Source organism: Halichoerus grypus, chromosome 3 (genome assembly GCF_964656455.1).
Source record: "Halichoerus grypus chromosome 3, mHalGry1.hap1.1, whole genome shotgun sequence".
NCBI classification, from domain to species: domain Eukaryota; kingdom Metazoa; phylum Chordata; class Mammalia; order Carnivora; family Phocidae; genus Halichoerus; species Halichoerus grypus.
Window position 1 is genome coordinate 1,986,236 of NC_135714.1, and position 14,073 is coordinate 2,000,308.

The 14,073-nt window shown below is 60.5% G+C and overlaps 2 protein-coding genes across 17 annotated transcripts in view; one reads left to right on the top strand and one right to left on the bottom strand.

Moving 5' to 3' along the window:
• The window catches only part of ADD1 (adducin 1), an 87,599-nt gene extending 78,377 nt beyond the window's left edge, over nt 1-9,222 (top strand). For 5 of the 10 annotated variants that reach the window (XM_036085645.2, XM_036085647.2, XM_078068314.1 and 2 more), the window contains 3 exons: nt 2,504-2,660; nt 5,039-5,137; nt 7,372-9,222. In XM_036085645.2, coding sequence (XP_035941538.1) covers nt 2,504-2,660; nt 5,039-5,137; nt 7,372-7,739 — 624 coding nt within the window. In that variant the 3' untranslated portion in view covers nt 7,740-9,222. Of the gene's footprint in view, nt 1-2,503; nt 2,661-5,038; nt 5,138-5,813; nt 5,849-7,371 lie in introns of those variants that run through there. The other 5 variants (XM_036085654.2, XM_036085655.2, XM_036085656.2 and 2 more) reach the window with 2 other exon arrangements.
• Nucleotides 9,223-9,871: 649 nt separating this feature from the next.
• Nucleotides 9,872-13,756, bottom strand: SLC75A1 (solute carrier family 75 member 1). Of its 7 annotated transcripts, none has more exons than XM_036085673.2 (13): nt 13,617-13,756; nt 12,965-13,146; nt 12,772-12,868; nt 12,431-12,534; nt 11,954-12,112; nt 11,710-11,867; nt 11,390-11,536; nt 11,180-11,291; nt 10,888-10,996; nt 10,694-10,784; nt 10,557-10,604; nt 10,381-10,470; nt 9,872-10,241 (listed from the first exon to the last, which is right to left on the bottom strand). In XM_036085673.2, exons 2-13 carry the CDS (start codon nt 13,136-13,138, stop codon nt 9,995-9,997), a joined length of 1,536 nt encoding a protein of 511 aa, XP_035941566.1. In that variant the 5' UTR covers nt 13,139-13,146; nt 13,617-13,756; the 3' UTR covers nt 9,872-9,994. The 7 variants fall into 7 exon arrangements, with proteins under 7 accessions (XP_035941566.1, XP_035941564.1, XP_035941565.1 ...); XM_036085671.2 differs by having other exon boundaries at nt 10,888-11,107; nt 11,390-11,498; nt 11,710-11,871; XM_036085672.2 differs by having other exon boundaries at nt 11,390-11,498; nt 11,710-11,871; nt 13,617-13,755.
• Nucleotides 13,757-14,073: the final 317 nt, after the last annotated feature.

Genomic DNA, 14,073 nt, shown 5'->3' on the forward strand with positions numbered 1-14,073 from the left:
TTCCATCTCTCCCTCCCTGGCGATGGCCGTTCACTCAGAGCATGTTATCTTCTGAGAGAAGAAGGGGCGGCGAGCCGTCAGCCACACCCCAGTGCTCTGGTTTCAAAAGGAGTCCTGAGCTCGGCCGAGGGCTCTCTTGGCTCCGGCACTGTGCCTGCCAGCATGAAGCCTGGGGCCTTCTGGACTCCGTTACTCGTGAATCGGGCTGTTAGACGTCAGGGCAGACAAGTTTATGCTGAAGGTGGCCCAGCGCGGCCGAGGACTGTGCTGCTGGGTCTGGACACCGTGAGCCCCTGTTCTCTGTGCACCTCTGTGCACACGGGCTGTGGCCCTCCCACACTTGGTGCTGCGCGGTAGAAACCTGAGGGGCCTGGGCCCACCTTGCACACTTCCATGGTGCATTTGGTGTTGAGCACCCAGAAGTGTGTGGCCCGGCACTGAGAACATAAATTCAAATCTGAGTGGGGTTTATGGATGAAAGCCTGACGCTCGGAGAGAGTGGGTCGCTAGCCATGTTTGCGTGGCTCGCCAGCTGCCTCGGCCAAGTGGAGAAGCAGTTCCTGGGCATCTGGTTTGCTTGGAGCCCCTGCTCTGTGGCTAGAAGTGAGGGAAGCTGCAAGAGCCTCCCCGTGGCCTCTGCTGGCGAGAGCAGCCATGTCACATCCTGGTTTCTCAGCCCAGGCTGCTCCGCAGGAGACCTGTTTCCCTCTGCATCCCAGGCCTTGCTCCTTTTCCTTCCCCCCAGATAACAGGCTCCCTCTGTCTCCCAGTCTGTTCAAGCCTGGGTGTTGGCAACTGCTCGCCATTGAGAATTTGGAGGAGGGAGGCAACCCTGCTGCACCTTGAGGGTCAGGTGTCTCAGGGCGGGAAGGGCCTTGCTGGTCCACGGGCACCTCTCTGGCAGGTGATTCTTGATATTTTACTCATCCCTTGATTTGAACTTTTGATTTAAGTGAATTGAAACATTTCTCTCAAACCTCATGTCACCTCTTCATTTTCTCGGCAGTGATACCAGGATGCAAATGCAACTGGCCACATTGCCGTAGATTTAGGGAAACGCGCAGCTGGGCCTTAGCTGTTTTTGGCCCAGCAGGCTCCTCTCAAGGAGGCAAAACCCGGGCCCATGCACAGGAATAGGCGTCAATGAGTAGTGAGTGGCAGGCAGGGATTCAGTCCCCTGCCCTGGGGAGACAGGGCTGCTTCTGAGCGAAAGGCCACTTGACCTTGGGGCAGCATTGGTCAGAAAGAGGCCCCCCCCTTGACCATCCAGGTCATCTTGAATCTTGAGGCTCTCTGAGCAAAGGTGGCCAATTCCAGCAGGTCCTTTGCTTCTCTTCCCCGGCTCTGCGTCCCTGATTGATCATGGAGTCCTCTGGACTCCCCATACCCAGCTTGCTGGACAGCAGCAGCCCCTCAGCCCAGGTTCCCCAGCCTTTGCCAGGGCAGCAGGTGGCCCAGGTGAGCTGAATTTCCCCAGCACTCAGTCTGGCTCCGTCTCTCGTGCACATTGCTTGGGCACGGTCTCTCTCCGGTGTTCGCCCCTTACTCGGGAGAGTATGGACAGACCAGGCCTAGCATCAAAATGTTGGATTTTCCTATCATGGGTGGTTTTTGGAAGCTCCCATTACGTAATGGGCATGTGCATGTGTGTTCTGGTTAACTTTCCCAGAAAATGAACCCAGGGCATTTGGGGGCCAACCAGGCTGGGCGGTGGGGCACAGAGCTGTGCTGGGGCAGGTGAGTGTAGGCTGGACATCACTTCACACACCCCAGAGCTGCCTCCCCCCGCCGGCTCCCTCCCTCCAGGCCTGCCTCCCCACCCCAGTGATTGCCCAGCATGGGGCTGCCTCCCTTTACAGACTGGGTGCTGACTGCCATCCACCTTTGTGCTCTGCTTGCTTGCTTTTCTTTTTCTTTCCTACACATTCTCGGTTTTCCAAATTCCTCAGACAAATACTGGTATTTTGGGACTTCTTAAAAAATTTCTCAGTGTTTTGGGATAAGTTCCAGGAGCTAGTTATAAACTAAACACATAGTTAAAAGAACAGAACTTAATCTGTGAACTTAGACAGTAAGCGAATCTCCGAGCATACCTTTCCTGATTTGGAATGCTGGATGTTTTCTGATGTCGTGAAGAGGGCAATTGACTTAAAGAGTTGGCTCTTCCATCCCTGCCAGGAAGGAGACCGCATTCTCCCTGAGGTGCTCTGTGCTCTCTGTGCACCTGAAACCTGAAGGACTTTCCTGGGATTTTTTTCTCCTGTTACATTTGTTTTGTACCTTCAAAATTGTGTTTCTCTATCTCTGACCACTGGAGGCCTCAGCTCAGCCTCAACCTCAGGGCCCAGGGTGAGGCCCAGGGTGAGGCCCAGGCCAAGTCTCAGGGTTGTTTGTGTGCTCCGGGAAATCCGCCCACCCCGCCCTGCCTGCAGCCTTGCCTGGGAGGGGGGAGAGTCCCTGCGGGCAGGGCTCCCGCAGACTGGGCCTCCCTTTTTGTCTGCAGGGGGAGCTGGTGACAGCCTCCAAGGCCATCATTGAGAAGGAGTACCAGCCCCACGTCATCGTGAGCACCACGGGCCCCAACCCCTTCAACACGCTCACCGACAGAGAGCTGGAGGAGTACCGCCGGGAGGTGGAGCGGAAGCAGAAGGGCCCCGAAGGTGAGTGTGCGCGGGTCCTGGGCACGTTGGCACGCTCAGCATGGGGGGTGCCTGAAGCGAGAGAAGGCGCTCTGCGAGCTCCTTTGTGCCCAAGTGGTGACTGGGGGTGATGAGGACAGTCACTTGTATGAAAGATCAGCCTTCTGTTTGGTTAAGACCAGAACGTTCTAACGTGCACATTTCCTAGTTCCGGAGGATTAGAAGGGATAACACACTTGTGAACGGTCGGCTTAGGAGGCACGTGCAGGCAGGCTATGTGGGAGACTGTGTCCGAGAGCCGGGCTGCTGTCTCTCCGCACAAACGCTAAGGGTCTTCTGGGCAGGCTGGGATTGCAGGCCCAGGTGCTAGCATGTTGACCGCTCCGGCACCCCGAGTGAAGAGTGGGCACGTGCGGGTGCAGCCTGTCTCTCTTGGTAACTGACTCACTGACCCAGGAGGGCATATTTTTGTAAAACACAATGGGACGATTTTGCAACAATGAGAATCAGTGACTAAGAGCCAGAACCTCACGGAGGAGGTGGTTTCAAACTCTAGGTTTTGAAAAGTAGGTCCAAGAATTCGGAGAACTAACACGAGAAGCCAGCCTTCCCCTGCTTCTGCCGTGAAGGCGCACTTTCCCTGAGCACCCTTGGTTGGTTACCAGGAACGCCCTGGGCACAGACACCCCCCCCAGCCAGGAGGCTCATGCTGCGTCCTTAGGGCCGTAAGTTCCAGCCCTGGTCTTTGTACCGAAGCCTCGGATCCTAAGCAGGGACCACACGTCCTCCCAGCTTGCTCCCCGGGAATCAACCTTTGGAGTGGAAGTCCCACAGTGTTCCGTAGCCCTGGGGCTGTGGAGGATTGTCCAGGGAATTACATATTGCTCCTCATATAATCTCTGATTTGCCCCAATTTAGGTATTTTTTGGCCTTGTTTTAGACCAACTGACGCATTATGTAGATGCTGTTGAAATTTGAGTTGTACAGAAAACTACTGCTGAACTGTTTCCAGTGAGCGTTCCAACATCAGGGCCCGTCACTTTCTGTTAGCTGTGCGTTAGGATTAAGACCTCACACACATGGAGTCAGAGTGAGCCCGGTGTTTCCGTCACATTGAGCTCTGCTTCTCATCGTCTCCCTTGAATGGTGTGCTCAGCCCCACAGAGAGCTTTGTGCTGTCACCATAAGTCCCTGCCTCGGGGTGGCCCGTGGGCCCGAGCTCTTGGCCCTGTGGGCGAATCCCGGTTCCAGAGTGCACACACGTGTGTCTGCCCTTTGGGTCCTCCCAGTGTCTGGGGAATCTGTATTACAAGAAAATGGTTTTTGAGTCAAAGCACAAGACACACAGGGGTTTCCTCCTTGTGAGGCTCCATGAGGAGGGATGTTTCAGCCGTTGAGTGGACGGGGCGACTGTGACCATGCTCTGTGATCACTGGGCTGTCCGCAGCAGGAGTGCCAGCCGGGGGGTGCTGCCCGGTGCTGGCCGTCGGCATGGGGGTGCCGCACGGCAGCACTTCCCGCAGGAGGAAGGAAGCAGGCTGTGGGGCTCGGGCACCTTTCCTGGTTGAGGGAGCTCCTGGGAGATGGAAAGGCCTTTGTTCATAGACCTCTGGCTTCAGGAAGGTAGGTTGGTATCTCTAGGAGATCAGAGGCCTTGCCGGTTATAGCTGTTTGTTCAAAATATGAGACCTAGTGATACCAAACTGTTAATATAAAAAGTTTAAATGAGAGAAGGAGAGTTAAGGAATTAGGATTAACATTGGTATGCGTATTTCCCTAAATGAGAAGTAGACTTGGAATTTTCTGGATCCTGGGTCCTAGTACCTGCAGTTTTTCCTCTGGTCCTCATCAGCATATTTTACTTCAGAAAATAAAAATATTATAATTGCCAGGTTTAAGTTATTGGTAGAAAATATTCTGCATAAAACAATGAAAACCAATGCAGTGCTCATGTGACATCCTTGAGGTGGCGAGTAGGGTGAGGGTGCCTGGGACCCTGGGCTGCTGGCTCAGCTGTGGGGGGGGGGCTCCTCTCTGGAACACAGGTGGGGACACCCCGGGGGTCACCATTCACCGTGTGTCACACTGTTGGCTCTGGCAGATTCTCTCTGGAATAAGAATGGAAATCAATATTGTATCCAAAGTCTGTTGAATCTTTGAGATTCAGATCCACACCCCAGTCACAATCGGCCTTCTTTGTCCCCTTGGAGAGTTGAAGACAGCGTGGCCGTGAGCCCTCCTGGTCTCTTGGATGTACCCGCGAAAGAGAAACTTCAGCTGTCCCCCTCAAGGCAGCCGGATGGACAGGGCAGGAGGGCCTGCCTGCCTTTGAGGAGGGTGAAGGCTCACGATGTCTGAAGCTCTTTACCGTGTGCTTCTCACTTTCTGTCCGTCTGCAGAGAATCTGGACGAGACCAGAGAACAGAAAGAAAAGAGTCCTCCAGAGCCCTCTGCTGCCCCCCACACACCCCCCAGCACCCCTGTCAAGCTTGAGGAAGGTGAGCTCTGGGGTGGACGTGAGCGTGTGGCTGCCCCGCTGTGGGAGGGTGCATGGCCTTCTGTGGTCCGGTGTCCGCCATGAGAGGTGGATTTCGTGTCCTGTCTGTGGAGGGAGAGCACCCGGGTGTCAGTAGCTGAACGGACAGCGGTGAAGGAGCGAGCATTTGTGTGGAAGCCAGCACGACACATGGTTCTGAACTGGCCCGCCTCCCTTGCTCCTGTTTTGGTTCTGTCCTGGGTCACTCGAGGCAACACATCTGGTAGTGAGACATCAGGACAAAGTGGGAGGACAGACTTGGGGGATCGGATCCCACCTTCGTTTATGATGTCAATTTTGCCCACTGCTTACGCATTTCTCAAACCTTACTGTGTCCAGATCACCCCTCTGGAAATGTCTTCCATTGTGTCTGGGCTGCAGGATCTTGTGTGACCTGCCGTCGTAGTCAGTCCATGCAGAGTGCTGGCCTCCACTGGCCTCTCAGACCACCCACTGCGTGTCTGTCCCTTGGTCCTACATGTCGTGCTTCCCGTGCCTGTGGGGAGCCTGTGGCTCGCCTTCCTCCCCCGTTTGTCCCCAAGAATGGCTCAGCCATTCTTCTATAACCCAGTGGCTGTGACTGAATGCCTAGATTCTCTCCCTGTGCTTTTCTCTTCCTGTGGCTGCGTTACAAACAGGAGTTGGATGTGCTAAAGAGTACCTGTTACCATAGTAAGTACCGCCCTCGTCCGCCCTCTGCCGTTTAACCAGTGGTCCCTGTGCTTTGCCTCATTCTCCTGCTTCTTTGTTGCTTACCGAGTTCTGTTCTCTGTTTATTCAAAATAAAAATAGAGTCCCTGCTCCCCCTCCCCCCCACGCCGCCTTTCTTGTACTCAGTTCCTCCCACCTAGGCAGTTGGCAGGGGCTCCGTGGCCGGAGAGCTAGGTGGTGGCAGCCTGCCCTGGGGCTCCCGGGGACCGAGGCGGTGCTGCTCAGGGCCCTGTGGGTCTCAGAAGTTCCAGAGCCGTCCCGTGGTCCTGCTCAGCTTGTGATTGCTCGGCGGCATCAGACACACATCAGACTAGGTTCAGGCAGGGGGAGGATTTTGCCTCGTGCTGCATGCTGGTCGCTTCTGTTGGGATCTTGGCTTAAGCTGAGCGCTTAAGCGTAATTGGGGATGGGGCAGGAGACTCTGGTGCTGTATTTAATGTGACATTTGGTCACATGGTAAAGTTCCCCAGAGGCACCCACAGGCCATCTCTGCATGCTCTGTGGGGTGAACGCTAACTTCCTCCTGTCCCCCTAAGTAAGGACATTGAATTGTCCCGGGATAGAAGGTGGCTCGGGCCAGCCGGGGCGGCCCCAGCCTCCCAGAGCCGAAGCGCTGTGTTTGGGGCCCAGAGCCTCCCACGGCTGCACCTCACCCACACTCAGCTCTGAGTCCCCCCTGACGCGGGGCTTGGTTTCTCTGTACTAAATGGTTTAGTGTTGCCTAAGCAGCAGTCGCTCGTAACTCTGTAGGATGTTATAAAACTCTGCAAAACTGGTTTCCCCCCGGTTAGAGTCTGCATAGAGATCTGATGATGGGACCTTCCCCAGAAACCCACCCTCGGGCTGTGTCTTTACAGCGAGTTACCTTTTGCCCTTTCATGTTCCCATGTTCGAATGCTGAAGCTGGCCAGGTTTTTGCCCCTGTCCCTTACCTTACAGTTCTCTTTTTTTCATTCTCCAGCCTACAATGGCTTTGTTTTGTTTGATGTTGATAGTGCGCATGGGGTCTGGGAGTTAACCATGGTTTTCCATGGTTTTCTTCTTGGGGGAGACCAGGTGTTGTGGACCCAAATTTAGGCTTAATTTCAGGACTACTAATATGTGCCCTTAGGGTTCTAGAACAAACTGTTGGAGTGTTAAACGTGGAACATGGTCCTAGTGCAGTGCCGTCAGCTCGCCCAGCTCTCTGACTGGGGCCCGAGGTCCCAGGACGGCGTCTGGGTCTGTCAGCACACTGTCCACGAGGAGGAGCTGAACCCCCCACCCCCACCCCCTGCGAGGTCGCGTCTTCGTTTTGTACCCTGAGCCACATCCAACCTTGAAGTAGAGTAGACCTGATTTCAAGTTTCTTGTTTTCGTGTCGGTAAAAGCCCCTAGAGCCCAGCCCCGTGGCCGTCTTGGTGCGGGGGGGCTGCCTCTCTCGGGGCACCCCGCTCAGGTCCGGTGGCTGCTCTTCAGCACTGTCTCTCGTCCCCCGCCCACCAGACCTGCCGCAGGAGCCCACCTCTGGAGAGGACAGTGATGCTGCCACCTTCAAGCCGACTCTCCCTGACCTGTCCCCTGATGAGCCTTCAGAAGCGCTCGGCTTCCCCACATTGGAGGAGGAGGAGGAGGAGGAGGAGGGGCTCGGTGAAGCCCACGAGCCTCCCAGCCCCGCCAGGTCCCCCGTGGCAGCCAGCCCTGAGCCAGCCTCCGCCCAGGTGGCAGAAGAGGCCACCTCCCCAGCTGCAGAGGAGGGGGCTGCCGTGGACCCTGGCAGCGATGGGTCTCCGGGCAAGTCCCCTTCTAAGAAGAAGAAGAAATTCCGCACCCCCTCCTTTCTGAAGAAGAGCAAGAAGAGGAGTGACTCCTGAAGGCCCGTCCTGCACACACCGAAGCCACCAGACTGCCCCCGATTGCGTCTTGTGTCCTGTCTTCCTGTGTCATGGAATGCAAAAAGCCCATCCCTCCTCATAGCTAGAGCTCCCCTCATGGTGTGACCAAATCCCCATGTAGCCCGGTGCTAACCTCGTGTGCGCGTGCAGCGGGCCTCAGCCTCGGGGGCTGGGGAGACACGTCTCCGCGGCCCCTCTGCCTCCGCCCGCCCTGCCCGGACTAGCACCCCGTGGGCGCGCTCTCCCCCGGGGGCGGTCCGTCCTGGTTCTGGCCGGACAGTTGGAGGCCCTGGCGGCTCTGGCCTTGCCCTCCCTGTCCTCCTGTGGTGCAGTCCCCCATGCTGTGTGTCTGCCAGGCTCCCCTTCAGCCCACGTCTCAGGTGACTGAATCAGACTTGGAGCTTCCTGCCGGCATTACCCGCCCCGTGATCTCACGTGGGTTGTAGCTACAGAGCCTCAGTCCTGTGCGAGCACTCCTGTGCCCACCGGCGGCCCCGGGCGCCCTGACGGCCTCTGAGAGCCGGGGACCCAGCAGCAGAGGGGCCTGCGTCCACCCCACGTGCCCTGTGCATGGTCTGATGGCCCTGAGGCCAGAAACGGGGTTCAGAGGCCCCCACTTTCTTACTGGGGTCTCTAGATTACTGTCATAGAGAAGATACATTAAGGGGGAAGAGTCCTTTCTAGAATTTTCCTTCAGCAGGTTTGCAGTTCACCCTCCATCTTTGACCATGAACAGGAACAGGCCACTTTCTGCTTTAGTTTTCTCGCTCTACCTCCGCACAGTGCAGCAGAGCGCGGCTCACTGTACGGGAGGGTTTGGAACTGGGAGGGATCGCCTCTTACTTTAACTCAGCCTGAAAGATGCCCGGTTTTGGTAAAAGGTAGCTCAAGGTAGAAGGGGACCCAGCGGTCCCTCCCTCACTGCTCACACTCGTCCTTTGTGGAGCCAGGCTGGCTCTCCTTGTGGGACGTCGTAAATTTTCATTGAGATTCCTGAAAAATCACGTGCAGCTGCTTAGCAGGAACTAGTGGGGGACCCATTCCAGGGGCCGCCCGGTGCCCGGAAGCGGGGAGGGGCCCCTGGTGGACCTGGTGCCAGAGCCGGGCCGGGGTCCCACACTGCTGACCCCAAGCAGGCCCTGAGGCCGGCTGCATGGCGCTGGCCGCTGCTTCGAGCTTCTGGAGACGTGCTTTCTCCAGCGTGTCGTTCTGTTGCCTCTGTGGTGTTCGGGTTCTCTGCCCTCGCCCCGTCCTTCAGTTAACCGCCCACTGTAGCCCTTCCTTTTGTCGCACACACGCAATGACTTTCATTTCACTTTTGTAGTTTATTTTAACTCTTTGTATCACAACATGAAGTTTAGTCGTATATATGGACACAGGCTTGGGAGGATGGGTCCTGCGTCCTTCACTGTAACATGTTTTCCTCACAAATAAAATTCTTTAAGCAGTTTCCTTGTCTAAACTTGGGAAGCAGTTTTGCACTTCAATTCCTTCCCTTTGCGCCTTTAATCCTGCTCCTTTAATCCCAAAAAGAGATCCCCAAGTTTTTTTTTTTTTTTTTTTTTAAGATTTATTTGAGAGGCACAGTGTGGGCGTCTGGGGGGGAGGGGCAGAGGGGGAGAGACTCTCTAGCAGCCCCCCCCGCCGAGCGCAGAGCCCCACGAAAGGGGCAGATCCCGTGACCCTGAGATCATGACCAGAGCTGAAATCAGCAGTCGGACGCTCAACCGACGGAGCCCCCAGGCGCCCCCCAAGTGTTTATTTCTTGATCAAACACTGTTGCTTTGCACTGGGGAGGACCCTTTAGCCACAGGCTGGGGCGGGACGTGTGATGGGGAGACCCTGGCACAGGGGCCCCTCCTCCCTGGTCGGCCAGGGTGCAGGGCACAGCCCGGGTGTGGCCCAGCACGTGCCGAGCCCAGGCTTGGAGGGCCCTGTGTCCGCGTTCTGTCCTCAGCCTTGTGCAGAATGGCCGCCGACTCGGGAAGAGCCTGGGACGCTTCTGCTCAGTGCAGCTCGAAGAGCCTTCAGCTTAAGTTGCTGCTTCTGGCGCCTGGGGGTGGGGGGTGGGGGTGGCGAGGCAGGGCGGTGTACTGGAGAGAGGCACTGGATATAAAATAGCTGCTTTATTTTGTCATTCAGAGGCCTGGCTGACACTGTCACTGAGAGAGAAGCCAACAGAAAGCCTGGAAGGGTTTGGAGTCACTGCCCCCAGCCTGACAGGCCGTCCACACCTAGGGAGGGGCCGTGAGTGTCTCGGGCCCTCTGCGGCTGCAGGCCCTGGGCCGTCCTGGGCTGGGCCCGGGGGAGGGGGGGTCCCCGGCCCAGGCCTCCTGTCCCCCAGCTCGGGGCGGGGCTGGCTCAGCTACTCGGCCTTGAGCGCGTGGGCTGGAGGCCTCAGATTCCACAGGAGCAGGAGGGGGAGCAGGAAGAGGCCAGAGCACACGGTGAAGCAGACCCTGGCCCCCGCCAGCCAGTACACTGTGGAGAGAGAGCCTGAGCCGTGACGCGGGCCCACCCTGTCCCTGCCGCCCCTCGGCCCCAGGATGGCAGCAGCACGGCCCCCCCCGCCCCGGGCCAGTAGCCCCGAGGCCTGGCCCGGCCGCCCCGGGGCCCTCACCTGAGGCAGCCACCATGGGTCCCACCGCCCTGGCCAGGGCGCCCAGGCTCCGCAGGGTGCCCATGATCGTGCCCTTCTGCCTGGGCGAGCCTTGGGGGGAGAAGGGGAGGAGGCCATCAGGCGCCTGCAGGCCTCCTCCCACCTGGGGGGCCTCCAGCAGCAGAAGGGCGTCTTACCAAAGTTGGCGACCACAGAGGACAGGCAGGGGACCACGACCGCGGCAGCTGGTGGGAGACACCAGGGGGGCTGTGACCCGGGGTTCCCGGCTCCCGGCTCCTGCCACTCCCACCCTGGCCCTGGGAGGACCACTCACCGAAGGAGTACAGCAGCAACCCCAAGCCCAGCACAGGCAGCGTGAGCCCCCAGCCGATGAGGAGGAAGGCGGGCACGAGCAGCAAGATGGCCTGCGGGGGGCACAGCGGAGCTCAGGACCCACCCCTGCTGTTTCCGCAGGCTCAGGACACAGCCTGCCCCCCTTACCCACCACTTCTTGGGGGAGCCCCATACCCGCTTCACAGCTGCAATCTCCCCGCCAGGGCTGATCCTCCGCGCGTAGGCACCCTGCACGGTGGCCATGGTGAGGCCGATGAAGAAAAACATCTTTCCCTGCTGCAGGCTGGGAGCGGGGGAGCTGTGAGTGCCTCGCCCCTGCTCCCCGTGGCCAAGCCAGGGAGCCAGGGTGACAGCCGGTTCTCCACGGTCCGCCGAGCCAGGGTGGGAGTCAGCCCTGAAGCCGGCGGGGGGGTCAGGCCCGGGAGACGGCAGGGAGTTCCCAGGCCAGGTCCTGCGAGGGGCCTACCTGCTGAACTGGAAGCGCTGATGGGCAAGGAAGCTCAGGGTGTACTCCAGGCCCGAGAACAGGAAGAGGTAGAGGAAATACACCAGGCCCAGGCGGCGAAGGCTCCCAAGTCCTGGGGAGCAGTGGGGAAGGGGCTGACGATAGCTGGGGGAGGCCTGGGCAGCTGGAGGAAGCCATGGTCCCACCCTCAAGAGGGGGGTGGCTCCTTACTGTCTCCAGCAGGTGGGTCCTGGCCGTGGGCCACGGCCGAGAAACGGAGCAGGGCCAGGGGGCTGAGCAGATCCACAGCGGCTCGGAACCCGGGGGCGATGGAGGGTGCCTGGGGCGGGGGCAGGACTGGAGGGGCCTGCCAGGAGGCTGGGGAGGGGCATGACCTGAACCTGCCCTGGCCTCCAGTCCCCCTGCCGGGCCCTAGAGGCCAGGGCGCCAGGAGAGGACAGTCCAGCATGCCCCGGCATCCCCGCACGCCCACAGAACTGAGCCCCCAGCCCCGGGACCTCTCATTGGTTTCTTCCCGGGTCCCCCCTTACCCGCTTCTCTGGGGGCAAGGTCTCCGGCAGGAAGCAGAAAATAAACAGCAGGTCGGAGGCAGCGAAGAGCAGGGCGAGCCAGGGTACCGTCTCCGCGGGCAGGGAGGCACCCAGCATGGGGCCCAGGGTGAAGCCCAGGGAGAAGGCCACCCCGATGACTGCCTGGGGAGAAGGCCGCCTGAGCCCCGCAGGAAGACCCAGCCAAGGAATCCCCAGCCGCTCATCCCCCATCACCTGCACGCACCATGCCTCGGCTGCGGGCGGAAGGTGAGCCCAGGTCAGCTATGATGGCCGTGGAGAGGCTGACGTTCCCCTTGCTGATGCCCCCAATCACCCTGGAGGCCAGGAAGGCTGCGAAGCTCCTCGAAGCAGCCCACACAGCATACGAGGTGGCCAGACCTGCCTGCCTCAGGGTGGGGTCCACAGGGCAGGTATGGTCACCTGAGGCCACGAGGGGCCCAGAGTTGGGCCGACAAACCCAGGTAACACCCTGGGGGCCTGGCCCTGTTCTGGAGCATCAAGGTCTACTTACGTTCCCGATGTCCGCACAGGTGGCAGGGGCAGCTCTGGGAAAGCCTGGCTGGGCCACGGGAACCACCACCCCCTCAAGCACCCCACCCAGGGGGCAATGAGGGGCTCACAGCCAACCCCCTTTCTCCCCAGAGGGCTGCCGGGCGGGCGAGAGGAAGCCGCACATTCCCACACCTCGGGCGCCCCGTACCAGGGACAGCAGCATCACCGGGCGCCTCCCCAGACAGTCCGAGACCGCCCCCGTGAGCGGTGCCAAGAGGAACTGCAGGAAGGAGAAGACCGAGCCAATCAGACCTGGAGGAGACAGAGGTTTTGGTTACCACGACTCAGTCTGTCCCCAAGGGTCTGATCGTGCCGGGTGGGCGCTGCGCTCCCAAGCCTTGGGACTCCAGATGAGGCGCCCTGACCACCAGTGGACGCTGCACTTGGAGAGGGGCAGACCGCGCCCAGCAGCAGGAAGGCAGGGACAGGGACTGGGGTTGACTGGAGTCCAGACCCGGTCACAGGGCCCAGCACGGGGCGGGTTCATACCTCCGAACAGGACGCTGTTGTACCTCTTCTCGGCTGGCATCCTGATCGCTGCGGCAAACCAGTCCACGCCTCGCTGCCACGAGCCATACAGGGGGTCCTGGGGAACACGGAAGTGTGACAAGGGTGGGGGGCGTGGGCAGCCATCGTGGGGGGAGTCACGCGCCTCTGGACAGGGACATGGGGGCGGTCTCACGTGGGCACGGCCGTGGCTCTCCAGCAGCCCTGGCAGCAGGGGCAGGAGCAGAGTGAAGGCCAGGAGGTCCAGCAGGAGGCCGAGGAAGACCACAGTGATCACGCGCGTCTCCTGCGCCGTCTGTTGGCGGATGGGTGGGCGCGGGGTGCAGCTCCCTCCGGCTCCCCAGCCCATGGTCCCGCCTGGCTGAGAGTGTGGCAGGTGGGCATGAGGCCACTTCTGGGTGCCCGAGCGCCGGATGCCTACCAGCACAGGGGTCCCTCTGTGCGCCCTCCCCCCGAGCGCGGGTGCAGGAAACTGCGGCTGCGGGGTTGCGCCAAGAAACCGCAGCCACTGATGCCAACCGTCGCCAGGGGCCGGATGGGGGCATCGCGGCCCCGGGCACCATCCCACCCCACGCGGCCAACCCACGTCCTCGTGAGGAGCAGGCGGGGAAACTGAGGCCCCGGCGGCGTCCCTGCGGCCCGAACACGATCCCCTCCCAGGAGCCGGGACCCCGGCCTCCACCCGACCCCCGGGACCTCGGCCCTCCGATCTCCGCCCCCTCCCCGCCTCGCCCGCAATCCCAGACCTGGCCCCCACCCGGGAGCCCGGCTCGCCTCCTGGGCGGGGCAGTGGGGCGCGCACTGGGGCTGCCCCGCCTTGCACTTGCCGCGGCCGCGCGCTCGGGTTGGACGGACGGACACGGACACACGGACAGATGGACGGATGCGGAATGGACGGCCCGGCCCGCTGCCAGGGGCGGGGCGCACGCCGACCACGCCCCCACCCCGCCCCGGAAGTGTGGGCGAAGGCCTGCTTCCTCTTCCGGCCGGCGTGCGCTGAGGGCGGGCTGGGCTTGGGGACCCGCCGGGCGTCTTCCTGCAGGGCCGCCACCGCACGCGGGCGCCAGGGCCCCTTCCCGCCGTCCGGCCGCACTCGCGGAGCCCAGGGGGTGCGGGGCGCTGCGCCCTGGAGGGCCGAGTGGTGCGGGCCAGCCCCGACCCCCTCCGGCCAGCGGGCGCCTCCGACGTGCCGGCGCGCGGCTGGGACCGCACACACTTGGGCCCCGGGGCAGGTGGGTGAGGGGTAGGGGCCCCCCGCTGGCCTCTCCTGCTGCCGGCCTGGCC

Bases quoted from the DNA above. Each gene is read 5' to 3' on its own strand.
- SLC75A1 (XM_036085673.2), bottom strand. From the start codon at position 13,138: ATGGGCTGGGGAGCCGGAGGGAGCTGCACCCCGCGCCCACCCATCCGC. The intron at 12,113-12,430 runs GTACGGGGCGCC...ACCCTGAGGCAG, and splicing joins CGGTGATGCTGCTGTCCCTG to GCAGGTCTGGCCACCTCGTA. The intron at 10,997-11,179 runs GTAGGCCCCTCG...CCCCGCTCCCAG, and splicing joins CAGCGCTTCCAGTTCAGCAG to CCTGCAGCAGGGAAAGATGT.